Source organism: Calypte anna, chromosome 1 (assembly GCF_003957555.1).
Source record: "Calypte anna isolate BGI_N300 chromosome 1, bCalAnn1_v1.p, whole genome shotgun sequence".
Classification (NCBI taxonomy): domain Eukaryota; kingdom Metazoa; phylum Chordata; class Aves; order Apodiformes; family Trochilidae; genus Calypte; species Calypte anna.
Genome location: NC_044244.1, coordinates 41,415,792 through 41,443,416, shown reverse-complemented (window position 1 = coordinate 41,443,416; position 27,625 = coordinate 41,415,792). Strand labels below are relative to the sequence as shown.

At 40.3% G+C, this 27,625-nt stretch overlaps 1 protein-coding gene across 1 annotated transcript; it reads right to left on the bottom strand.

Annotated features, from left to right (window-relative positions):
* Positions 1–306: 306 nt before the first annotated feature.
* Positions 307–25,674, bottom strand: TTLL12 (tubulin tyrosine ligase like 12). The gene is made up of 14 exons (XM_008490244.2): positions 25,493–25,674; positions 18,753–18,928; positions 16,663–16,861; positions 14,940–15,099; positions 14,166–14,299; positions 12,444–12,520; positions 7,697–7,813; positions 7,394–7,588; positions 5,507–5,618; positions 4,488–4,639; positions 4,321–4,402; positions 3,848–3,916; positions 1,775–1,913; positions 307–569 (listed from the first exon to the last, which is right to left on the bottom strand). The coding sequence occupies exons 1-14, from the start codon at positions 25,610–25,612 to the stop codon at positions 418–420; spliced, it is 1,884 nt and encodes a 627-aa protein (XP_008488466.1). The 5' UTR covers positions 25,613–25,674; the 3' UTR covers positions 307–417.
* Between the last annotated feature and the right edge of the window lie 1,951 nt (positions 25,675–27,625).

The following is a 27,625-nucleotide window of genomic DNA, read 5'->3' as shown; positions in this document are numbered from 1 at the left end:
TTTTACATCTTTGCATAACAAAGGGAGAGATAAAAACATACAGACTCCAACATTATTAATGAAATTATATTTTTAATGATGACATAAGTAACTTGTGCATATTTCCCAGCACGCAAGCAATCAGGCTACCTGAGAAACAAGTCAATTGCTCCAGTACTGTATTTTGAGGTCTCCCATATTTAGTAAACAAGATATTTGGTCAACAAACCCCAATGATTTATAGAACTAAGCAAGACAAGGAAAATGCAGACAAAACAAGTAACAGTACAGTAGATGGTATATGCATATTCTGATATGGATTTTTTCCTTGATTATCAGTGTAGGAAAATAGTTGCATCAGCAGCTCATAGAACTGAAATATAAATCTTGCTGTTAAGCATTTCTATGAAGGAATTAATACAGTCAAGACTCCTGTGGCTAGACAATGCACGTCACATGGCAGCTGTCTGTTTCATCCAGAAATAGGGTGCTGAAGACATCATTAAAAAAGGTAGGGTGGTATTTGCAGGCTCTGTCACAGTCAGGATTAAAGTTCACCTCCAGGATCTGAGGCTGCATTATTCTTTTCCCTGTGAAGGGGAATACAAACACTGCCTCTTAAACTCTATACACATCCTGAATCCCTACCTGTCTTTAAGCCAGAGATTACAAGAAATGGCAGGAAAAACCCATCTTTTATGACCCATCCTAGCGGTGTTTTTATTTCAGTGGGTTTGGGTTTTTCTGGAGAGATGGAGATGATCCAGCAAACAGTTATCCAACAGATTCTGCTATCACTGTGTTAATTCAATGCTTCATTTACAATGAGAACTTGCAGCAATTCAACAGGAGCTCCCTGATACAACTATCTTGACAATTGCAGCCACTGCAGGATTGGGCTAGGGGGACCCATCCAACACACATCACTCCTTCAGCAAACCTGGGCACAAGAAATTAATTTTTCCTGTGTCCTGGGAACCACAATGTCATAAGAAAAGAGTGCACTCGGTTCTGTTTAATACTCTCCCAGCAGTCCTTTTTGTGCCTGTGCCTCTGCTGCTTTTTATGTACAAGAGATGTGTCTGGTTTGGTTGTGCTTACAGAACATTTTTGAGTCTCTGGGTGAGATAATAAAGAATTCACCCCATTTGGTGGATTTTGATACCAATCCTCCACAACTGGCTGGAAGAAAGGCTCCAAGTAGTTGTTAGCCACGCACTAACATGAAGCAGCTTCACATGTGTTCTTACAGAGACTTGCCAACTGAGTAACAGTCCTGAGGACATCAAAAGCACTAAAATGATGAATGTGATCCCTTCTGTACTTTAATAAGTAAATGCATAATGAAGACACTGGGCCAAGCCTGGAAGCCACAGATAGGAAGATGGGTCTTTAAGGATTTCATAAAGAAAGAGGTATTTCACAAATTAAATGGGAGAGAAAACTTGCTGCTACCAGAGTGACTAGATTGCTGTACAGCTGCCTTTTGTGTGTGGCTTTTGAGTTTTACATTTAAAAAATTTTTTTTTTTCAAACAGAGAATGGCAGTAGCAGGGGCATAAGAAAAGCAAGGACTCAGCCAAGAACAGTTAACAGCTTCCCCATCATTACTGTTAACCTGTGTGGCAGACACTAACCCCACAGATCTCCAACTCCAGATACACTTTGACGTCAGTGGGAGGCACAGAGCATGCAGCTCACACTGCTTGAAAATACAGTAAGAGTGAATATGGAAGAAATAAATTCTTGAAAAGGTCTACAAATAATTTAACATTCAAAGGAACGAGCTTCTCACCATCTCTGCTGGTGTCCCATTTCAGCATCAAGTCAATGGCATATATTGCTCTTGATGACGGATAGTCACAGATGCCAAGAGGTGCAGGTTTAGCTGAAGCAACTTGGAACAATTCAGCAAATGCCTTAAAAATATTTGCCTAGAAACAGAAAAAGGTCTCTGAATAAGAAGGGAAATTTCTGTAAAAAGCAAACACTTTTTAAATCACTTCATTCATACAGCTTCTTAAAGATAAATTATATAAGCCAACAAGTTAATATCTGAACAGTGTTAGTTTCAAAATGGAACAGTGAAAACACCAAGGACCTGACAATATCAATGGACTTTTCTGGGGACCAAATCAGTACTACAGAAACCTTGGAAGTAATGCATTTAATATCAAAATTACACCCCTTGTCAGGAATTACGTACAGTATTGCACTTATGTGTAGAAGGAGAAAAAGAAAACCCAGGAGAGTTCTGTGGACACCAGCTCAACTGTGAAGTTTTGACTTTCCTGCCTATTGAGTTGTATTCTAGCTTCATTTTGTCTTCTTCTGCTATGAAAAATCTTCTGTCCACTTAAAACGTCTAAAAAGGTGATGGGGATTTTCAGAACATAATGCATTGGTGTAAGTGGCATAATCAGATATCCAATAGGAAAATGAAATAAATTAGAGAGAACACACAGATATGAATTTTAGCATTTAGTTTATGCTGCATTCCTTCTGCAAACGAAAACCTGGTGCAATACTTCTATTCTGTACACAGTACTACTCTGGGTAACCTACAGTACTATTCTGACATCTGTCACCTCTCGTAGTCTTGTCCAGACTATTTTAAACCTAATGCTGAAAAACCTGTCACACTATGGGTATCACTGATTGGATATGAAGTTCTAAGTAAAACTGATTATAATTAGTTTACAGAATTACCCACAGTTGGGTAATTTATTCCCTTTTGAAAGTATATGCACAAATAAATGCTAAGCTACTGTTCATCTGGCATCTTCTAGTTCCTGATAAATACGGAAGAACACAAGAATTCACTTTTGTGCATGTTTTCTGAACCACCTCTACACATTAAGCTTCACAGCCGAGATTTAATTTAAAACAGAGGTTCTAACTTGCTAGCTCAGACATATTATGTTGGTTAAGGAGGAGTCTTTTACAAAAGAGAAAAGACCAGCCTAACTGTTTTCCTCCTAAATATGCCACAGTATACAAATGTATCTTGTGCACTATCCAGTCAAGCACTGTAACCCTTCAAGCACAGCACCCCTGGAGCAAGAGCAGCAATTATTTCTATCAGACAGTTGGGTACATCCTTATCTTGTGAGTCAGCTCTGGTGCACTGGGCAGCAAGCTAACCCAAAAAGTGTACAGGGAGATTTTCAGATGGATATCTCTGCTTAAAATATATAGATGATAACCTGTGATGCCACCATTCCGATGAGATTACTATATACTGTACTTTCCTATTTACCTTAGTTTTCTACTTGTTCTGACACCTCCTTATCCTCTGAAGCCATTTGGAACAAAGGAAGCAAGAGCCTGATAACTTCAGTGGTTCAGATTTTCAGAATCAGCATTAATATTCTGCTGAAGGCTTTGAAAACTTTTCCTCAGTCATGAAAGCAACAACTATAGTGATTAGCACACTTTGTATTCTGAACTTCCCTGCCTTTTTGCATGAAATACAAGATCTTCACAACCATGTGCTTAGGCTATTAGTAACCTTCTGTAAAGAAGATGGAAAGGACAAGAAAAAAGATCCTACTATCAGGATCTTGTGGGTAGTCAGGACAAGCTTTATCACTAAGCCAAATCATTCTCACAGTGCAATCATGAAATAAAATTCTCATGTGCAAACAACAAGATGTTTGAGGGAAAATTATATTAAGTTAAATGCTTCCACAGTAAAGGTTAACATTTGTTATCTTTGTTGGAACCAAAGCACATGAAGTGTGTCTTCTGAATTAAGAATCCCACAAACATCCCAAACATCCCAAAACATCACTTTTGATAAAGCTAGTTTGATGAATTAAAAAAAAATTATGCACATTTAGATGAGAAAGATGACTTGCTGACTTACTTGTACTGTTGTCCAAGGATATTCAGGATATTGTTTCTCAAACAGAGGAATAAATTCTTCACAGTGTACCTAAAACAGTTCAAAGACTCTTCTGCTTAGGATGGACTGAACAATCAGACAGAATATCAAGTATTTTTTTGGCATTCATACAAATCCAGATAGGCATTTCTTGTTATAAAAGATCACACTGAAGTATTTGACAATGATTAGCTGTCATTTAATAATTCTTTTACTGATCTCTATATTTGTGAGTAACATTCAACATGTAGGTTTGTACTACTTTATATAACCACAGATGATTAATAGTCCAGAAGGGGAAGAGTATAAGAAAATATTTGCTTAGGGTAGTTTAGCACCCTCACTGCTTTTTTAAGTGGATGTGGAATAGATTATTTGGCAACAGTCACAAAGGAGGCACTGGAAGATTTTCTATCAACAGAAAGGTGAGGGAATGTTTTAGGTTGTTTACTTACCTGTTTTAATGTTACACCAGGAGCATAATTCATGACTGTGAAATGCTTCTCATAGTCATCCAAGTCATCAAGTGAAAATGCCCTAAGGAAAAAAACAACTCTTTGGTTTCCAAGGTATCAGATTTAATTCTAAGCCCCTTCACATTGATAAGGGAATGGCAAATTACCGATTTGAAAAGCGCAGCCAGAAGACATCATAGGCATAGAGCTTGAGTGGCTTTATGGACCGCAGCAATACCACGTAACGGATGTCAAACTTCACCATCCCCACATCTTCCCGGTGGAACAAGACTGGATTCTCAATGTATTTGCACACTACCTACAACGAAGCAAAACCACTCACAGTAAACATTCTACAGAAATAAAAACAAAGAATCGCTGGATCTCAATTATTTAAGGTATTCTTGTGTGCATTTCAGATTTTCTTTAGAAGTGTACACAAATACACAAGGTCATTATACAAATATATTTACCTTTTATCAAACTCTGACATCATGGTGAGGAAAGCAGGAGGCCAGAATGTATTAATTTTTAAACATCACAACATTATTTATAATTTCAGTGACCTTGTTTTTTGAAATAAATTGGTGAAGCAAGTTTTTTTGTGAGTTTTTGCATTCCAGAAAATACAAACATTCCACACAATAGAAATAAAGCTGAAGTGATGCTCTGACATATGACAGATGTCATTCGTTTAATTGCTGGCCCAGCACTAGTATTGCAGATTCCTTATAAAAAGCTCCACAACTCATCTCTTACTGGCAAAGACTGTACTTTGTGCCACTGAGCAGAGCTGTGGTTCAGCAGTAACAATCAACCAGGGGACAGAGAAATAATGTTCCAAAATTTACAATCAGCAGTAACTGATTGTAAATAACTTATGTGTGTTCATCTGCCAGTCTCAGTATTGGCAGTAAAGCAGCACCATGCTCAAGTATTCATTACGATTATGGGAAGTTTTATTTTTTTAAATAGGAAAACAGCAGGCTCTCTGAGTTCATTGCTGGAACATGCAGAGCTGACCAAGTCAAACCTGCATCAATTTGGAATTTATTGAAAGTGTGAGCTTATGGCCAGCACTAGAATTTTGAAGAAAAAAAAAATCCTCCTTTGTATTTTTAGACTTCATTCTATGAAGGATTTTTCTCAGCTCTCCACATCACATTCAAAACTAAGGCTTTCTAACCTTTGGGCTGCTTTCCCTATGCCTGATGATACTGTTAAGGCTGTTGGTGATGTGGGTATCGAGGCTTCTGGCCAAGTTCCACGGTTTGCATATCCAGTGATTGTCTTCTCCTCTGAGAGAAAGAAAGAGAAAGAGAGAAGCTAACACCTGTAAGTATCCACCTCTTCCATCTGTCTGAACAGCCATGTGAACTGATCTAGGTACTCCCCTGAATAAATACACTATAAAGCTGTGGCTACAGTGAAAGAACTAAGGACTTTTGACTGACAGCTGGAAGCAGTAAGCCTTGGTGTAACTGGAAGATATGCTCTTATTGTTTATTTCATTCTTCTGTATCTGACTCCTTTAAAAGGGGAAAACAGCCTGTCAGCAGGGCAGGTGCATCAAGAATACACAAAGGTCATGGGTTCAGAAGTCATACTGTCCGGAGTCTGGAAATGTTCTGTAATGGCATCATGCAATTTTCCAAATTGATTCCCTAATAACATCTCCAAATCATGCACATTAAATGACATCATAACTCATCTCTGTGAAGAAATCGCACAACACCTCAAGAATTCCTGCTGCACAAAAATGAAAGCACACCACCATCTTCTCACTTTCTGGTCACATCAAGCGGCAAAACTATTTGAAATATCCTTAAAGAAAACAGGCAACATGCTAGTCTTTCAATAAAACTTTCTAAGTAAGGGCAGGGTGACACTTCAATGTCTTCCTTTCCTCAACCTATTAACAATCCCAAGGAACTTCTTCGTAAGCTCCATGATAGACAGCATAAACTAAGCTGATGTTTAGCAACATTAAATAAAGAGGGTCTGCTTTATTTGTTTAGTTGAAAATTCCTATCCCCTCCCTTGCATTCCCTACCTACCCACTGCATTGACGGTCAATCCTGGATATTAAAAAGGAACTAAAACACGACAGAGAAGGGATCCATGGAAGGAGCGCTCTCTCCTGGTGATACCAGTCAGTACCAGAAAACACGGAGCGACGAACGGCCAAACGAAACGCCTGGCAGGTGGCGCTACAAACAAGCGTCACCCAAGAAGTAACCACTCAAACAGAACGCTCGATGCCAGGCGAAGAGTTAATGCTACCAGTAGTACTTCATGCACTCTTCTCTTACCAGTGGAAAACTTTAGTTTCATAGAATCATAGAAGGTTAGGGGTTGGAAGGGACCTCGAAAGATCATCTAGTCCAACCCCCCTGCCAGAGCAGGATCACCTACAGCAGGTCACACAGGAATGCATCCAGGTGGGCTTTGAATGTCTCCAAGAAAGCAGAATCCATAACCTGCCCAGGGCAGCCTGTTCCAGTGCTGTCACCCTCATAGTGAAAAAATTCTTCCTAATATTTATATGGAACCACTTATGCTCCAGTTTATAACCATTTCTATCCACTCCATGGCAGCTGCAGCAGCAGACAGTGTGGAATTGAAACCCCTAAAGCTCTACAACTGCTTTAGGCTAACACTAGAACTTCCACAACCTTGCAGAACCCAGTTTAAGCATTTTCTACTCTGGCTTAAGTGCAAGAACAACTGCTACTGTTTCCCTGGAAAACCAACCCCAACATTTGTTGCAAACACATTTTCATTGTTTGTGTATCTGTTAAATACAAGAGGCAATTCCTTGACAAAAAGCAACAGCCATTAAATCTGCATTCAAATCATAGCAAAGTTTATGTTTCAAAATTTGCTGCTTAACTACTTACAGTAAAGAGCATACCTAAAAAGCTCATGCTTTTTCAGGTAAAAGTCACTTGCACACAAATGCAGCGAGAGCAAACACGTGGTGTAACAGCTGCTAAGCCCAAAATGCAGGCTAGTGGTCTGTGAGTAAAGCAGGATCAAGAAAGCACAAAATTTAAGTAGAAACACATGCCACCTTCTGTCACGTTGCTGGAAGTAGCTGATGAACTGAGGCAATTCTGTTTGGAGGTTAAAAGTACGAGGCAACCATCTTGGTCCATCTGGTCCTCCAGCTCGTCTGGAGATGGATGCCAGGCAGTCTTTGACAGTCAGAAGGTTCTCGCATGGAAACTGATTCAGCATTACCTCAGGCCTTTCCTCACTTAGCTTCCTACAAAACAGGGATGTTTTTGGGTGAAAGGAGGAAGATTGGGGACACCTTTGGGAGCCCAGTTTTTATAGCAATAGAAGAATTTGTATTATCAAGAAAAATGGCTACCTATAATCTTTGAAGTGTGAGAAGTTGTAAAGAATGTCTGCTTCTCTCTCATTGTCTGTGAATACAAAACGGGGATGTGTCAGGTTGTTGAGGACTTGCTGAATGTCTGTGAAAACCCTAGAGGAAGAAAAAGAAAATTATGAAAAAAACATCAATTTGGTTTCTGAAACTGATCAATTCTTGCTTGAACGGAAAAGGTTTTAAGTTTGGCTTCCTACAAGAATTACGCTCTACCAATACCAATACACACTATATGCAACAATCTCCTTTGAGCCCACAGAAATATTTTAAATTGAAGTGGGACAGATTAAAATTTTGTATGTTGAGACAGAAATCTCAAAGACAGCTTAGCTCTGACAACATGCACAAAAATAGCTATTCAGAAGACAGTGACTACATCCTTGACAATGAACTAAAATGAATTCACTACTCTACGTGACAAGTCCCTGAGAGAAACCTTGTAAATGCCTTAGTTGCTGGAAGAACCCACAAAGGTCATCCTGATGTCATTAACAAGATAAATTAATAGGAAATCTTGTCAGTTCAACTCAGAAGCTTCAGAAGACTATTGAGAATTTCACAAGAACAGAGACATTTCCGAACAATAAAAACATACCAAAGTATGTACATTATGCATATGCACAAAATAGACAGAATACATACAATACATAAAATACATACAAACCTCCCCCCAGCCCCACTTAAAAAAAGACACCAAAACCCAACCCAAACCTGATACACATAACAGAACATAGCCAAGAAAGAGGCAGAATGTTGCCTCTCAAATAAAATCAATGACATGCTAAAATAAGCAGATAGCAATACATGTTAATTTAATCATTTACATCTTGAAGTGAGGCTATTTAATTCAGAATTCAGCACAATGACTCAAAATGCAAGAGTGACATAGAAAGCAAATCTCATGATAAGGGAAAATTTAAAGGGACTAAGCAACCACTAGTATTTTCCATGAGAAACCACTATATTCTTCCTCCTCTCCAGACTGATTCTTACTAGTTGTGTAACTCTCCTCCTCTGCTACTAACCAATTGGAAGATACATTCCCCTGAGAGAGCTTTCACTGAAACAAACTGTAGAAATACCTGAGGTCACAGGGGAAAGTATAAAAAGAAAAATATGTTAGATGTTTTCCACAGCTCTATACATGACATACATCAATGGTTGCACTACTTATGCTGGAGCCAAAGACTGAGAGAAATTACTTAATTGTAGATGAAGAGAGTCAGTCTGGTAACCCTGATGAAAGAAGTCACCAGTCTTTCCCCACTATTACAACAGTTAGTGTCTCCATACAGCCCCACTAGCATTTCTTCCTGCAATGTGTGTCCTCTTGGCTTCTTCATGTATGTCTGTACACTAAGGGAAAGTACAGTACCAAATCCAATGTATTGAATCCAGTACAAGTTCTGTCAAACCAATTTCTTTTACAAACTATCCAAATATCCACTGGTTTGGAGCAACTTTTGGTCCTTAGTGAAGCAAAAGGAAATAAAAATGCTGACCTAAAAATAAAAGCCTTATAACACTGTAACAAAGCCTTGAAGTCCCCAACATACCCACAAAAATATGCATACAAGAACACATACAACACAAATTTTAGAATTTAAGTTGCTCATGCATTCTCAGATCAGTCCGTTATAAACATACCCTACAATTTATCATCCCACAAAAGCACTAGTCCTGTGCAGCTGGATACAAACCTAGCTAATACATCTTAGTAGCAGCAGGATAATCAGATCTACACAATAGAGTTATTCTGCTTGTTAAACTAAATCAATAAATCAAAGCAAAATGTTTAGTTTAGGTTTTTGTTCGTTTTGGTTTTTATTCCTTCTTGTGATGAAGTATCTCTAGCACAGTATGGAAATACTTTGCCAACACATGGCACACTTTTTTGGGGCAGAAGGCTGACCTTCAAAGACTCTAGGCTATGTGAGCAGTATCTGGTTTCCAGCTCAGGCAAAAGCCTACAAGTAGCACAGTCAAGTACAGAGCTGGGTACCCTTATTCTGAAAAGCAATGTGGTTAGATAAAGCTTGTATAATGCTATGTATTTTAAAGACAGCCATGGTTAGAGTTGGGCTAAGGCAGTACTGTCACTTGGTTAGCTATTTGAAAAACAGTCCAGTTACATCTGCCCTTCTCAGGACAGAAGCAAAGGTTTGGATCAAAATTAGCATTACATTGGAGATGTAAAGAGTTACAGCTAAGATTCCTTCACGTATGAACTACCAGAGACCTTGAGCACACTTACAGGTAAAGCTCAAAGAAATATTTTCACTAAATCAGTGGAAGTGACTCAGTAGAGGATCTTCAGGAGTCAAAAAAAAAAAGTCTTCCTTCCCCTACAGTTGCAGCTACAGCAAATATATTTGAAAGCTCTGGTTCATCAACTGATAGTTCTCACAGTTCTTCCAACTGGGTAACAATGACACTGAACCTAAGGTGTTAAAATGGATTAATTGGAGCTAAGGGCCAAACAAATAGGGGGGTACTCTAAAGTCTGGGATTAAAGCAAATATTATTTGGTGGAATTGTGCAAATAAGGTAAAACATGTTGGATGTTACATAATTTGCTTAAAGCACAGAAAGCTAAAAACTATGAGAAACAACTTCTGAAGCACAAAGCTGACAAGACCAATCAAAAGTAAAAGCTATTGTCTCATAACAGCCTTTTGGACATCTTCAAAAAAATGACTGATGTAGCTGAAGAAAAACATGAAAGAGAAGTTCAAGAGAAAGAGATAATCAAGCCCAACACAAACTGGAAGGGCTACTCATATGAAATTTGTCTTTGAAACATTTAGTTCTTTTATCCAGAAGCAATCAGTACAGCTGCACAGAACAATATCCCAAGGGCAGCAGTTACTATTAATGCTGGAAGACCTACCTAAACCTATAATTTTGCCATATCAAACTACATGTACTTGCTATCTTGCTTTTCAGGATTTGGGTTAACCAGTTATTTGATGTTCCAATTCTCTGTTTTACTTCTACTTGGAAACAAGACCATTAGGAATTTGTGCCAGGTTTTCAACTTTACACCCTCATGTATTTTATTTCTTCCAAATCCCCTAAAGCATTTGAAATATACAAGGCAGAGCATGTACACATTACCAGTCTACACAGACGTACCCAGCTTCATATGTTCCCATCTGTCTGTCTCTGGTGATAGCCTTAAAATCTTTAAAGCTTTGAAAGAAGGCAAGAACACCAGAAGACTGAAACTCACAGAAGGTCATTTGGACTCTGGGATGCTATCCTGCTCCTGGAGGAACTTTAGTAGATAAAATTTCCAACACAAGAAGGACCTTCTGGCCTCCGGTGGACACCAATCTGCTCTAATGTCTCCTCTCCAGATAGGAACCAGAAGAACAGGGGAAAACCTTTAGAAGTAGACAGGTGCTGATGACATTCCTTAGAAGCAGGGCAGAAAGGACTTGGGATGTGTTCTCCCCACCTTCTTTTCCTCCCTGATGTGAATGACACTGGAACAGGTTACCCAGGGTTGCTGTAGATGCTCTCTCTATGGAAGTGTCCAAGGCCAAGCTGGATGGGGCTTCGAGCAACCTGATCTAGGAGGGATGTCCCTGCCCATGGCAGGAAGGCTGAACTAGATGATCTTTAAGGTCCCTTCCAACCCAAACTACTCTATGATTCTATGAATGGCATTCCCTTGAAATATGAGACACAAAAGAGAGGTAACAGTGAAAATTAAGTTGACATTTCCCAACATCTTCACTCTTTCTTTCCATCTCTATTAGAAAGCATAACTCTTTGATTCCCTAACCTGAAGTAGAGGCACTTGCAAAAAAAAGAGTTTTTGCCTCTTCTCACAGGTCAGAAACCATAGTTTTCAACTGCATACTGAAATCTACACTATCATTGAGCAAGCTAAGAAATGCCTCTCACCTCAGAGTTGTTCTGTTTTTCAGTAGTTCTTCTCAAGTTAAGTCGATCTAGTAAATAAATCCTTTCAACACAAGATGCTGGGGTTTGAGTATGCCAATCAAATATGTTTCAGCCTAACCTCATCCCTTAAGCAAAATGTTCCAAGTAAAAGCCCAGATCCCACTGTCAAGACTACAACACTCTGGACTGCAACTCAGAGCAATGCTACATAAAGCTAAGTTTTCCTGGAATGGAACTAGTACTAAGGCTGTCTAGTCATGCAGTTCCACTGTTTTTGCTCACATAAGGCCCTTATTTTGCAGTGTTCTTTCAGCTTTCTCCCAAAATAGTTTCACACCATACGCTCCCATTTTTGTAAATAGGCACACATCAAATTTAAAATGTCCTAGGTTTTGACAAAATTCCTCTTTGACAATCTCACCTGAAGAAGTGGAATAGCCTATTATATTCATATTGCACAGAGAAGAACATGTACCCCTGAGGGCATACGTGCTATAATGCCAGTGAGAAGTCTTAAGTCTCTCTTATATACTTGATCTATATTCCTCATTATGCCACTTTTCTTTCATCCAGAAGATGGTACTTAATAAAAAAAAAATCTAAATTTGTTTTTATACATTTTGTAAAAGACAAACCATTCACTCTGAAGAATCCAACAAGAACAACTTGTAAGTCAGAATCTTAAGTGGCTACATATAAAAACACCTCCAGCTCACCTCTGTTGTTCAAAGCTGGAAAAAGCTGTTCAGCCTCAACACACTGCAATTACTATACTTAATTTTGATAAGAAAACATTTTGTTTGCAGATACTTACTTAAAAACTTTGTCTTTGTCATAAACTGGAGGGTTTATTGCTATAGGCAGTTTTTCCTTGTTTTCTGCTAGAATAGCCTAAAAAAACCCCAAAACACAAAAAGTTAATACTAGGCAGAATATGAGTAGCATTATGTGAAACTCCACAGCACATATGAACAGTATCTTAGAGCAAGCTGAATTTTAAGGTGCATAATCAGTTTTATAAAAGTGACTGAAAAACAACATAATCTTTAAGGAGAACCTACAGGTAAAATATTCTGCGACTTGATGTTCATCCAAGTGTTTTATTAGCAATATCCTGTCCAAGTTTAGCCTGTTGAAGTTTTCTCAAAATATAAACCTTTACAGATAACTTTCAGCATTTTTTAATCTCCACATAAGTAAATACATGTATACAAGTGCATTTGTAGTCATAGTAAAACTGACAGTCCATCTGCATATCTCATCAGTTTGCTGCCTTTGGCAAAAGTCAATTCCACTAAAGATGTATTTTGAGAAATAAACCAAACTGTGTAATATGGTGTTAAAAAAAAATCACTATAAGAGCAGAAGGGAATCATCAGAGGTAACAGTAGTAAAAATGCAACAAGAAATATGGCTTCAAGACCAGGGTTTATAAAACACTGTTGAAGCACCATGAGAAATTCATGATTCTCCTAAGCATTAAACAAAATACCAAATCGCAGATGGTCACATGCAGTAAAAGGCAAAGCTACTGAATTTGCAACAAAACTGAAGATTGACCACTTAGCCATGTTTTATTACAGATTAAAATAAAAATCATAGGAGTTGTACATATCTTTAAAAAAATTCTTCAGCAGTACATATGCTTGGAAAACCCCACTCCATCTTTTACTACCCTTCTGTTTTCCAAACTGCAAAATCCAATTTAGCCTAGCTATTTTGAATGTATAGCTTCATTTGGCAGAAACAGGCTAGTTTAATTTCTAACTAGATACTGTTCATAGCAAGCTGGATCCAGCATATTCTGCCTATCATGTACTGTAGGAAACAGATAGTTGGGGTGTAGATTAACCTTTAGAAGTTGTACTTGGAATGCTGTTCATGGCCAGTATAGCATCCTCATAGGAATCAGGTTCCTTCATTTTTCTTAAAAAAGAACCTCAAGCAGACTTGGTTCATAATGTTCCAAACAACATTAATTTCACAAATTTAAGTATCACAAACTTTTAGTACAAAGGAGAATTCAAAACAAAACAGGTGAGTTTTTTACAACAGTATCAAACTAAAGACAGACATCTCTGCTACAATATTTTATGGTTCTAAACCACAACATTAAGTGAGTAAACAGGTTTAAAAATATAACCACTCCTAAAATACTAAAATAAAGCTTTCTGTAATTCAAGACTGACCAGAAGTGCTACAATAACAAATCCAATCAGTAAGCCTAATAGAAAACGTATCAAATATTGAACTGAAAGATGGGTACCCCCTAGGAAGTATAGATAAAAAAGTTACACAATACTGTAATAACACTTCAGAACTCATTTGCATTGCTTCAGTTTCCAAATAGTTAAATATTATACCCAAGACATTTCTTGTCTTGCCATGCTTTCTTAGAAACTATTTTTGATCTAATAGCTATCCTCTGAATCAATCTTTAAACCTAGAGAGAAGCAAAATTAGAATTCTTGCAAGGCTTTTTTGGACACTGCTTCTACTTAAAAGGTAAGCTATGACAAACTTGTTGAAATTATACCTGGTAATGCTCATCTGATGGCTCTGGTGTAAAACAGTTGACATCCAGCACTTCAGTAGGCACCCATGGTAACAGAACACACTTCCTGATCAAGCGATCTGCTTCCCCGTAAGCATAGTCACGAGTGACTTCATCTGCAGCAAAACAAGGAGAACCTTCCAGGAACCATCTCTCATTCTCTACTCACATCTTCCTCACAGCATGGCACCCAAATGGCAATTGATCAGTTAACAGTATCACAGCTTTTGTTATTTAAATGTAAAATTAGAGGCAATTAAAGAACTACTTTCAAAGGGTATTATTTAGGATGCAAAAATTAGTCCAACACAATCTGACTTAAGTCAGTTTAGTCAGACAGCTGAACACTTCTCTCCTCCTTATGATGGGGGTCTAAGGTGGCCAGCAACCAAGATTACAGGAGTAAATTGCTGGTCTGGCATTTCCCAACTTCCAGCACTTTACTTTCTGACTCAAAGCTATAAACATAAGACTCTTAAAGCATTTTTTTAAACTCTCCGATGGCTGAATCAGTACTTTCACTAAGATAGTGGTACAAGATTTAAGTTGTCACCATTTTGACTGATAAAAGGCCTCTACCACATAAATTACGGAAATACGAGGCACAGAAATTTTAAATTTGATAACATTACAAATATGCAGTCATTTTGGTCTTGAAATATTTGTTCTAATGTGAAGTGCTTAATGCTTTGCAAGACTATGACCCATCTTCTATTCAGAGCATAAGAAACCCAACAAACTTTGATTCACACTCACCGCCAGTTTCAAGGTCTCTCAAAGGCCAGAGAACAGTGTAAGCAATTTGTTGAGGCATGTAAAACAGAGGTGCTGTAGCAAAACTAGGCTGATCTGAATGCTGAATGCGTGATCCAAATTCATCCATAATGTACCAGACAGGAACCTTCTCCTCTGCAGTCTGCACGATTTAAGATAATGAGACATCCTGCACATATCAATTTCTGAAAAAACCCAAACCACTGCAAGACAGAAGACATCACCTGGCATCACCTCCTACACCATTTCTCTGTTTCCTACTCTAGCTAAGATGGTGAGCAGGTACTAGACTAGGTAAAGAGTAACACTCTCATCCTGGCAGCTCTGAGGCTAAGACAGCCTAGCATCCAGCCACTGTTGGGAACAGCCTGTTCCCAACTTAGCTGCACAATCCCATTCTCTTTCTTATGCTAGTGCTATTGCCTACCAGACCTGCTACCCCAGTACCAGACTAGCCAGTTCAGGGTGCTAAACCAGCAGAAGGGCGCTAGGTAAGATTAGTTTTCCTTCATTTTCTGTTAGAATTAGTTTGCTAAAACAAGTTTGAAGTTTACAGCTTAAGAGTGAAGGAGACCATAAGTGCCTCCTGCAATAACAGCTGCCCATGAGAATACTGAGGTTGCAAAGTGCCTCTTCCTGTAACATTTGTCATGATAAAATCTCAAACGAATGAATAAACTTTAAAACGCTTTGTAGCACTTTTAAGTTGCCTGGTTGCCTTCTTACAGATGCAGAAATGGAGCACAGAGATTAGACTTAAGATACTCAAGCAGCCCAGTGCCAGAAAGGGGAACAGAAGACAAGTTCAACCACAGGTTGAACTGTCTTCCAGGAACTCACTTTTCAGGTGGCAACCCAGATAATTCCACCTGACTCACAAGCTACTCCTGACAACAAGATGGAAAACAAAGACATAGGGTTGAAAGACTGAGAAATACTGTTCAGATCTCCCTTTCACCTCTCCAACCCAGAAGTCACAATAGCCTAGAAGCTACATTGCAGACCCTACAAAACTGTTTTCAAAAGCTCAATTCCCTCAGAAATAACACATATGCACCTGAAGGTGTCTGAAGTCTCAAGACATCCTGGTACAGTCTGAGGGACTATGTAGGGCAGTGGGACCAAACTTGGTGTGGTCTTACTCACATGACCTCAAAGTAGCAGCCTCAGGAGTAAGCTATACCTAGAAACACTTGCACTCCATCTTGAAGCTATCTGATTCTCAACTAAGGGTGAACTAACATTAATTAACACAGTAAAATTCATACAGAGCTAAAATTTATTTCTGTACAACCAGTTGCCAAATACAAATCAGCAACTGCAAATATATCCCTGGTATGTAAATCACTTTATATAGATGAGGAACACTGTGAGCATTGCTGAGACACTTTTATGCAAGGCAATTTATTCATAACAGATTCTTTCCTTCAGTGTCAGAAAATGAGTAGGAAAAAACCCATACAAGCAGGTATTTCCCTTCTAGCCCTTCTATAAAGCCCCTCAAAGTTCTAATCAGAAAGCTGGTAGCAAGCCACTGTGCATTGGACACTACAGGACACTTGTGCTTGTAATTTCATCCTGAAATGCCTGTAAAGGACCTTTTTTGTACAGAAAAGGTATCTTTGTTAATAGCCATACATTGGAATGTCTTCACTCAGGACTGCTCAGAGCTTCATAGCATCCCAGTTAGGCTTTAGAGACTTACTCCTTGTGAAAGCTGGTAGGTCTGATTGTATTTCCACATTTCCTGCAACACTTGCTCAATACTGCCCTCGTCTGGGATCTCTCCGTGAAAGTCGATTCCCATGAGATTTGTCATTCTGTGCAGTAAACCGGGTACGTGGAGCAGCTGCTGGCGCGCGTGTTCAACACGGTAGGTCCAGGCGTGGTCGATGAGGAAAATGCTTAAAGAGAATATTGGTAACTTTACAATCCTATATTTTCACAAATATATAGCCAAATTTTCTGTGAATAAGAGCTGTGTTTCCTTGTAGGTTTGATAACCAAACCTTTCCCACTCCCTAAGTACACACTGTACCATTACAGGTTAGGAACAACTTGGCAGCAGTAACTTACATTTCCTTTTTGTTCCAGAAGGCTTATTGAGCATTACCATTTCCAGGAGAATGAGAAAATTCAGAACAGTACACGCAGTTTGTAAGCCTAGTTCCTTTTAAAGGCTAGAAACACATAGGTTTCTTCCCTTTTATAAACAACTGGTGCAGCTTCCCTTGACAAGTTTAACCCTTGTTTAGACTGCATGATTTTTACAAAAAATGGTTATTCAAACAGAAGAGTTCTGTTTTGGTTATATCCTCTCACTGAACAAAGTCAGAGAAGAATCTGGATTCCACTTGCTAAAAAAAAACCAAACCCAACAAAACAAGCAAACAAAAAACCTTAACAACCCCTTCACAAACAAAACCACCCCACTATGCATATTTCATAAAGCTAAAAACATGTCAGCTGTCATGTACACTGAGTATCCTTGAATTATTATGGTATCTGAGATTTCATGTAGAGAAGAAACCTCATCTCTTTTTAAAATTAAACAGGGCAAAGAATACTAAGTTCAAACTCTAGAAATCTGTTTGCGAATAGGCACGTGAGTATTCTGCTCCTACATTCCCACACCCCTGTATGCTGCATGGAAGCCCAAGATTATCACAGGAGCTACTGTGAACTTCATAATTTACGTGTGTTTTCAGAATTAGAAACACAGTTACTTAAGTTAAAGCAGGCATGCAAAGGCAGTTACCTATGGCCTATGTTATTGTTACCCATCAAAGCTAAATTTACATTTTCAGGCTCTGTATGTTTACCTACGACCTAAAAGGTATGAAAGTCTCACTGCCATTTATTAATAAATGACAAATAGCCTGTTTTAGTTTGAAATAAAAAAGAATACAAAAAGCTGTGTTGTAACAGAATAAGTCCTTCGTGCAAGGGTGCAAATGACGGATGGTGATGAGGAAGCAGCGGAGAAGCAGCTCTGGATGCAGTTCCAAATGTGGAGGGGAAACCAGAACACTGCCTAGTGAGAAAGCCTGCTGTTTTGTTGGCCTCAGTTGTTTCTTCCCCCACACCCCCCTTTTTTAGGGGGGGGTACTTATGGGCATGGTGTCCTGGTATCCCCCTCAGTCCTCGGCAACCAGAAATGTGGGGACACAGCAATCCCTGACACCATGGTAATTCCTTCCCTGTCTGCACAGCAGCAGCTGCAGGGGCTCAGTGGCTGGTGGGAGGCAGCAAGGTAGCCATCAGCTCCCTGGATTCTGGGGCAAAACCTTCCTATAGTTCCCCTCACCCACCTTTCATCCTGCCTGTGCATTAGCTGGCCATGTTTATGCTGGCAACTATTTTAATTCTTCTGTTTCACATCTGATGTAGTTGCCTTTACCACATCATTAGTTGTTTGTATTTCATGTCTGATGAAGCTACCTTTATCTCACCGTTAAATATTACTTTATTATTATCTGCTGGACTGCTCATCACCAGGCACTCAAGGCTCCCTGCAGTGCCACACAGAGCCCCCACCAATGTTTGAGGCCTTTGCATAGCTCCCTGTGTACCATGGAGGACTGGCAGCATTTCCTGGTAACACAGAGTTGTCCTAGTCAGCCTTTGCAAAACATGCCTCAGAGCATGCACCTTTCCCCAAACCAGCAGCTATGTCTTACAGTATGAAAAGAGGATTTCTGAATAGGTTCAAACAAGTTTAAGAGCAAACTGTCCATTTCATTTTAGGATCTAGGACTATTCAAAGGCTGAGCTAGCTATGAAATCACTACTCACCTATTGGGATTGGATGCTTGAAGTCCATTCTCATTTGTTACAATCACTTTGAAACAAGGCTCATTTCCTGGATTTGGTTTCTTTTTTAATTCTTCTTCCATTTCTTCATCACCTTCTTCTTCCTCATCCACCTCTTCTACTTGCATTATACCAAAGTAATCACCAGCATCAAATATCTGAGATTGAAAGTAGACAAAACATCAAGCAGTCAGTTGAAGCAGCACCCTGACATACATAACAGAACACAGAGAAGCACTTACAGACAATTTTTGGCATTTAACCTGGAAAAAATTGGCATTTTTAACTTGACAAGTAAACAAATAACATGATTTGTTCTTTCACATATTAATAAAGCTGTTTGGTTGGGAAGTTTCTTTAGCTGATATTGGCAGGAAGCTTTGTAGGTTTCTTTGGATGATCCCCTACTAATTTAACTCCTCCTAAAGAATTATAGAAGCTGAAAACAGAGTATCTTTCTTGAACTTCACTAAAATCAACAAATTAAGACCTGCAAAACCAAGCATATCCAGGCTCTACAACCACAGTAATGTACATTACGGCCACTGAAGAAAGACCTTTTACCACTACGTTTCCCCTCCTCCTCTCTCCCTACTCATGGAATGGACCACGCTCACTCATCTCTGAGTAAGTTGAGAGGCTCCTTATAGTGCTGCAAGTTAAGGTCTATAGGCTTTATTGATGTGTTGAAAGAGATTTATTTGCATTCTTGCCTATTACAGATCTTGATCTAGAACCTATGCAAACAAAGCAGATCACTGCACAAGTTTCCCTTCTGTCAAAAACTTGCCAAATGGTGGGCTTGCATAGCTTTTTTAGAACCACAACTCTGCTAACAACTTCCATGATTTCAAAGTGAACACATATTTTCAAAAAGAAATAAATGCGTCAAGTCTCATTAAAATCCTTTAAGGAGGATCTATTTTGTTAAGTCACTCGCAATGAATCATCAGGCAGGAGCAAACAAATGCTTCATCTCAATCTAAATTCACCAGAAAGTAGCAGGGAGGAAGGGAAGACATAGAAGTGTGACCTCCAGAGTTGCTGATTTAAAATGTTAAGCCCCAGTACACCCCCTCTCTGAGAGTCATTACTTCAAGACATTGACATGTTATTAGTTGTAAAGTTCCAGAGGCAGTGACACCCTTTGTTCAGGTGAGCATTCCTTCAGGATAATTATTTGTGCTAAACCTCAATAAGGAAGGGAAGAAATCAACTCCACACCTATAAAGCAAGGCCATCTAGACAAAGCAGATAGCTGCCCAAACAACAGATAGTAAGGGAGGAAGGCACTGAGGAAATAACACCTACTTCAGATTTTAAGGTGAAGTATGATATCATAGATCAGATCCAACTGGAGAAGTACCTGAGATTCCTTTCTCAGAATTTGGGGATGACATTTTCCTTTGGGATGGGGGGGATAAAAAGACCACATGAACAATGTGTTGGCTAACTCTATGCATACATTTTTTTAAGGTAAGCAATATTACTTTGTCAACAACAGTATTGAGTTTAGAAATACACCTATTCTTAAAAATTAGAAACTGACTCAATATCATCTGCTTCAGTATGAAGGTATGAAAATAGTAATAAAATTCTAATTTATTCCCACTTTTCCAGTTTTGCTAATGAGGTCAACATTACTCAGTAGTAAGCAATATAATGACTTCTTGCTGTTACAAGAGTAGCCACCAGTATTTCTTTAAGTCTGCTCAGGTTGCCTGTACAAGTTGTAGCCATTCTAAGCTGAGATAGCCACAGGCAGGTCTCAGCAAAAGGAAGAGTCCTTACTTGTGTGGCTCTCAGTGGTGCTTATATTTTCTTGTATTTGTCATGTTAGCTCTCAGATGGATAAGCTCCCTGATCTAGCTCACTTCACAAGTGCAAAACATGCAACAGGACATGTTCCAGTCCTTGAGGTGATGATGGGTCAAGAGCCACCCTCATCAAGGTAATTAGCTAGCAGAAGAAACAGCAGCTAAGTGACTAGCAGTCATTAGAAAATTAAAACCACAGTATAATTCACTGGAATCCACTGGACACCTGCTACTGTATGCTACTATGTATGTTTCTACGCTTGACATTTTGTCTTAAGGAGTTTGTAAGAGTGGGGATACAAGGTGAGCCACCTGCTAACTCAGTGATTAGCCCTGACTTGCAACAGGCTCCACCCATTCACCTAACACCCAGAATAAATGTATCAAGTCCTTCTACAATTAGGTGAAGGTGTTTGCTTTACATTTTATTAAATATAAACCCAAGAACTGAAAATGAAGAGACTCCAAATCCTCTAAGCCAAAGTTTTGACCTCTCCCTCCAATAGAACATCAGTTGCATGGGACTGTACCAGCTGCAGTTAGCAAAACCTCTTTTAATATATTTTCACTCTAATTAAGCTAAAAAAATTAATTCATTATAACCTTGAAAAAGTCAATTAGGTGTATTCTTCAACTGAAGCAATTCACTTTTTTTTGGAGCAGCAGCAGCTTAAGACCACCTTAATCAGTGGCTTTTCATGAGATCTGTGTTGTTGTTTTCTCAGACTTGTAAGTGGCAATGCAAACAGTTCAGTAGTAAACTGACTGGTTTGGCAGAAGTGCCTGGTTGGTGTGGACACAGAGCCTGTTGAGAGGGTGGACAACACTGTTCTCCTCCTTTCTTCTTCCCTCCTGTCAAGAGGGTCTGTCACACTGCAAATCCACGCGATGGAACAGCAGAGCAGCTCCCTTAAAGGAATCTTAAACTACTTAAGCACAAAACAGATGGGTAAGATCATGCCACCAATTTGAAAAGTGTTAACATTCTGCTTGAAACAGAATAGGGAGAGCTCACACGAAGTAGCCCACCAGATTAAATACTAATCTCCTGAAGACAGCAAAAGACATAGTTCGATGGCACAACTATTTGCAAGCAAAATATGCTTGAGCAAAATCCATCCCTCTTCATAGTCAGGCACAGTTCTAACCAACCAGACTTAATGGGCCAGAGAATGGGATAACAAAGCTGGTACATATCATGACAATTTCCATGCACACGGATCTTCAGCAAACTGCTTTTAGGCACAATTCAAGCTGCTCTGAAGGCCACAGGTAGCCTCTGAGCAACAGCCTTCCCTCCCCTGCTCAGGAAACTGAAGTGTAGTGTATTGATCATGCTGCATTCCTCCCAGCAATTAATTAAAAGCCTTCATTCCTAAATACGATGAAACTCTAAGTAGCCCTTTGTCAGCAACATCTTGGAGCCACAAAAATCTTGCTGCAGTACACATAAGTGCATAACTTAGCATATGACTGGAATAGAAAAAAACCCAACATTATGAATAATATTAGATGCAGGCACTGCATTTCCCAGGCTGATAGCCAGACTATACATGGTTTCTTCAGTAACATAAGAAACACTTGGAAGTAGAATTTTAAAATTTAGAGTAAATTACTGCACATGCATGTGTTTTCTTTTTTGAGTTTCAGCCAGAAATATGGAAACACTTCCTTCTCAACAGACACTGAATGGTAAATGCAAAGTAAATAAATAAAAACAGGTTTCTTGATCTAACTAACAGATATGCCCCGTCTTGAACAAGCAATCTAATTCAATACACAGTTACATAATGCTTTTAGAAGTAAACTTGCTCCAGCAGATCTCAAGGTAAATGAAAAAAAAACCCAACCCTCCACTTCTCTCACAAGCTTTAACCTACACACAGGAGGGAGGGTGCATTCACTCGGTATGTTGAAGCATGTGTCTGTGTTGGAAAACAGCTGCTTGGGCTGGGTTCTAGAGGTACTGATGTAAAAGAGATTTTTATCTGTATTGTGGATGCAAATGTTCCAAGTCCAATGCTAGAAAGTTTTAATCTTTGCAACAGGTTAGGACAAATGAAAAATTCCTCCCACCTCCATGCATGAAACAAGGAAACTCATTCCATGCTCCATGTTGCACTGATTTTTTTTTTTTTTTGCCCCAGTTATTCTTTATTACATAGACTACTGGAACATGGTCATCTTTCCCTTCACCTCCATTGCTTTCCAGTGCTCCTCCAGCCACTCCACATTACCCAGTTCTAAGTAAGGTACTATAGCTCGCTCTCCCTTCTCAAGGGCTCATCCCATTCCTCACAGCAATGTTTCCTGGACAGCCCTGCTTTCTCCATATCCTTTTGTCCTTCTGATTAACAGTCAGAAGCTGCAACAGTGGAGACAAGCACCATCAGCAGCCTAATTTATCTTCCTAAGCACATTGAAATAATTAAATCTCTCTCTCTTCACACACACTGGAACACTTAGTACAAAAGAACACACCCAGCCACCACTGCTAGCAAGATGAAACAGAAGCAGCCTGCCACCTTAGGGCATGTGCTTTCTTTATGCTGCCTTTCTCCATTCCAGTCTCAGTAAAAGGATCAGGACTATGGGTCTCCTCACTCTGTTCCTTCATCTTCTAAATTTCACACACACCCCCCCCTCAACAAAGTCCAAGGATTTCAGCCACAAAACATAAATGTTAAGCCTGCATTGTCATAGCAAAATTCCAAAGTTTGCCATCTATCTCCAGCTTCATAGTACTGGCATATAGCAATGCAACAACTTGCCACTTTGGTTTTCCTTACCAGATTTATCCTGCCTTATTATCCTGTTCCAGTACATTCTTCTTCACACCTTCATATTTAAGCAGAGCAATAGATACTCCCTGTTCCATGTCTCTTGCACATAAACTTTTTCAGAGCTGTAAGTTAAATGTAGACCTATTTTCTCTATAATACACATACACACTAATGTTATTAGCAGTACCAGACCCACATCAGTTAGAAAGCAACAGGAACATATTCAGACCCTTCCTGACTGCATGTGCTTTAAACACTCAGATCAAATAATGATTTGCTACAACACCTTCCTATCCCAACTTTAAAGTTGAGACACAAAAAGAAGTGTTCAAGTAAGTTGAAACTAGTTTACTTATAACACATGTTAAAGTACAGTCCCCTCTCCTGCCCCACTGTGTTATACATCCTGTTCAAACTTCTCATCCCATCTCACTTGTTCTCATCAAGCCCTTCTGCACCCCACAGCTAGTTCCCTTTTCTCCCCATACCTTGAGGTTCCCATCAGGTCTCTTTCTCTCTCCCCAGGACTGAAAATTCATGTCATTCTTACTTCCTTCTTCAGGTAGCCTCCTCCAGACTCCCTGGAGCACTCTGGTCTCTAGACAACTAGTTTCAGGTTGTGCCCTTTTTCTGCCTCAGTTCCTTGTTTCATTACTCCAACAAATCCCAGACACCTTTACTCACCACTGAGGCTGCCCATGTATGTATAAAACAAACAAACAAAAATCTAAATTCAATTTGCGTCTCTACAAGCTCTCTGTCCAGAATTATTCCTTTTCTCGACTTTGTTTCTCTTTCCCTTCTCTTGACTAATCTTCAGGAATCAACTAGCTGGCTGCTAAAAACATCGATCAAAAAAGATTACCCATCCTGGAGTATGTCTATGTCCCCAGTTTAGTTTTACTTTTTACTCCTTTTAGTTCAAGGCCAGGTCCAGGAGTTCCTGGTGTCAACCTCAGCTGAAACATACCCAGCCTCAGCAAAGGGATGTTCTGCATGCTGCCTGGGCAGGGCTACAGCAAGAGGGCTAAAAAAGACTCACAAAAATAATTATCCCCAAATTTATGTAATTGGACTTATGAGTGGTGATTTTATAATGGCCAACACCTTGCCCAGAATTTTGCATGATAAAATGTCCCACAGCACCACACTGACATTCTTCACAAGGCAGTCCTTACACTGTTAGTATTTTAACTATTTCCAGAATGTTCTGCTGCTTCTGTCCCCAGGCTCTGCAAAAGCTGGATGACTTTTACTCAGATCAAAAATAAATTATCAAGCCAACACGACAAAACCACTCATGAAAACAGCCTGAGACAAGCAACTCGTGCATATGCAAGACGAGCTCTGCACACTGATAAATTATTGAGAATAGAGTAGACCAGCGTGAAAGTGAAGAAAACCAGTGGAAAAAAAAAAAAAAGAAACAAGTAAAAAGCCCTACACCAAACTAAAACCAAACATCCCCCCGCCCCAAGTCAACCAACCAAAAAAAAAAACCACACACAAAAACCACCAAAAAACCCCAAAACACAAACCGACAAACTGATAAAAGCCAACCCAAACCATAAAACATTAACACATAACAATGTCTTGACTTTATGACTACCACTGTTGCTTTTCTAAATTCCTCCTTGGCAAAAGAGTCTGAAGGGTTTAGGACATATTCATCACCTCTAGCCCATATTCGATCTCCAGTTACCAGGATCCCCAAACGTTTCCAAGCTCTACGCTGACAACAAAAAGACGAAATCAGATACGCACAAACCAATCTACTGGCAAACTAATCTCTTTTACACCTAATCCCGACCTGCAGCCGCCGTAACACAACCAGGTCGAAGCTTTTCCCGCTCTCCCCTCCTGGAAGGAACATCTTGGCTCTCTCCTTCACCCCGGCTGGCAATGGGGGACCTGCTTCCCACCACGGCTCGCCTCAGGAGAGCTTGCCCACCGCGCTCCCCTCATCACCGCGGGAAGGGCTGCTTCACTCCCAAGCTTCGGCAAGGGAGAAGAGGGTACCCTACACCCCGCCACAGAGTCCTCAGAAGCCCCCCGCGGTGTTTCCCGCCGAAGGGGCTTCCCTCAGCGTCGTTCCCGGCGGCATCTGCCCGCAACCACCCACCTCGCCGCGCAGCTTGCGGCACAGGCTTTCCCAGTAGAGCGTCGGGACCCTGGACGCACGGAGAGCGGCCCCATGGAGAGCCACGAAGTCCGCCAGATCCTCCTCGTTGTCCCCCGACATGGCCGGGCACCTCCGCTACCCTCCGCAGGCCAGACCGGAGGATGCCGGGGGGAAGGGGGGAGGGAGAGGAAGGGGGGAGGGAGGGGGGGCGAGGGGCGGCCCTTAAGTGAGAGGGAGGGAGCTGCGCGCGCGTGGCAGGGCGCGGCCAGGGGTGGGGTTTCGGCGCGCGGAAGGGCCGTTGGGGGCGGCCGTTGGGATCAGCTCAGGGGAAGCAGTGGGCGGGTTCCAGTCACACCCAAGGGAAAGGGAGCTGAGGGGGATGAGGGGGGCTGCCTGCCAGCTTCAGACAGGCGAAGCGCGGTCACTGAGAGCACAGCGTGCTGGTGGTAGTCCTTTTTAAATTGAAAGTTTTTTTGGTTTTGTCGTTTTTAATTTGATGAGTGAAGTTTAGGCCTCTCAAATATCTGTCAGTGTAAGAGGGAGCTGTGGCCTTCGCAGGTGACTGTAGCAGGGAGGTGGCTTCCCAGTGTTTTCCTTGGGTTGTTTAGAAGTGATTGCTAGTGAGATCTGTTTCTCCTTGGGTTGTTTAGAAGTGATTGCTAGTGAGATCTGTTTCTTCCCGGATTTTTTGTTGGGAATAGCCTACACCAGTGTAACCTGAGGCTCCCTAAACATTACTGGTTAATTTGGTGTCAACTCGAGTATGGGTTACAAAGCTACAAGAGCAAAGCTTCTGACACCCGTGGCTCCTCAGAGTGCAGGCTGGGGCTTTGCTGTGGCTGCTGTCGTGGCTGCCTGGGAGCTGCTGCAGGCACCGGCGGTGCTTCTGTCCCGATTGTCTAATCCAAAGACTTGAAACTGCTTTTTTTGCAGTGCTATCCTCAAATCAAGCCATGATCTGGCAGCACATTGGTGTGCTGTGAGGAGTGTCCTACAGCACTGGAAATGAAAGACAGGTTCCAGAAATAAGAATTAAGTGTCAGTAGTCAGTCAAGAAAGCCTTAAGTTCATGAAGTGCAGTCAGAGAAGAATGTATGTGAATGCCACGTTGAAGAAATATCTCTTTGCCCACTGCTCTGTCTTGTGCTGGATTCATGTCCTGTATAACTACCTAGAGCAGCATTCCTTCCCTCCAGGAAGAATCATGGACTGGTTTGGGTGAGAAGAGACCTTAGAGATCATATAGTTACAATCCCCCTGCCATGGGCAGGGACACTTACCACTAGACCAGTGTGCTCAAAGCTCCATCCAGCATAATCACAGAGATATATGGTGGAGAGCACAAGTTAAAGTGCTTGGCCAGGCACAGAGAGAGATTAAAAAATTATGCCTACGTGCTGTAACTTCACGCCACAGTTCTGCAGCTGAGGACCTAGCACAATCCTCGGGTTGGATATCTGAATAGTAAATGCAGGCAAATCTTCCTCTTTGCCTGAGACTGTCTGCCTCGCCATGTGCCGTGTTCCCACAGTTCCCCAAGCATAAAGGCTTTACTAGGATGTTGCTAAGAAGACCTACCTTCTTAAACAGCAGCAGATCAAAAAATAGTTGTATTTCCAGTGTTCCTTGACTGAGTTCCTGCCATGCTACTCTGAGTTTGAGGATGGGTTTGCTAATAGTGTGGCTGGAAAAAAACAGTGGCTGTGGTGGTGATCTTGCACCAGTGTTATAAAATGTGGAGATTAGATCACTGACCACTCCTCAAGGGGACTCTGCTCACCAAAGAGGTTCCCAGTGCCACCCTTTCCTCATTTCTGTCATTGCCATAGACTCAATACCTGATGGTATATTATATATACACACAATGTGATAAAATTCTACACAGTCCATGTCAAGCATATCAAGTTACACAACTTGGTTTTTTGCATAGATTTTTCTCACTACACAAAGTGTTGTCTCAAATTGTGAAGCTGGGAGTGTTTGTGACTGCTGAATTGAAGTGGTTGGTTGTTTACTTAATTTTTGTCAGATGACTTTATAAAATAAAGAAAGTTCCCAGAAAATATACATTTTATACTTAAGTCAAAATTTTAATTACCTAAAAAAATTGAGTCAATCATTTTTCCCTAGACG

Excerpts from the sequence above, each read along its gene's own strand:
- TTLL12 (XM_008490244.2), bottom strand. The coding sequence starts at position 25,612 with ATGTCGGGGGACAACGAGGAGGATCTGGCGGACTTCGTGGCTCTCCAT. Across the intron at positions 14,300-14,939 it reads GAGAGACCTTGAAACTGGCG|ATGAAGTCACTCGTGACTAT; the intron begins GTGAGTGTGAAT and ends GTTTTGCTGCAG. Across the intron at positions 12,521-14,165 it reads CATCAGATGAGCATTACCAG|GCTATTCTAGCAGAAAACAA; the intron begins GTATAATTTCAA and ends GGGTTTTTTTAG.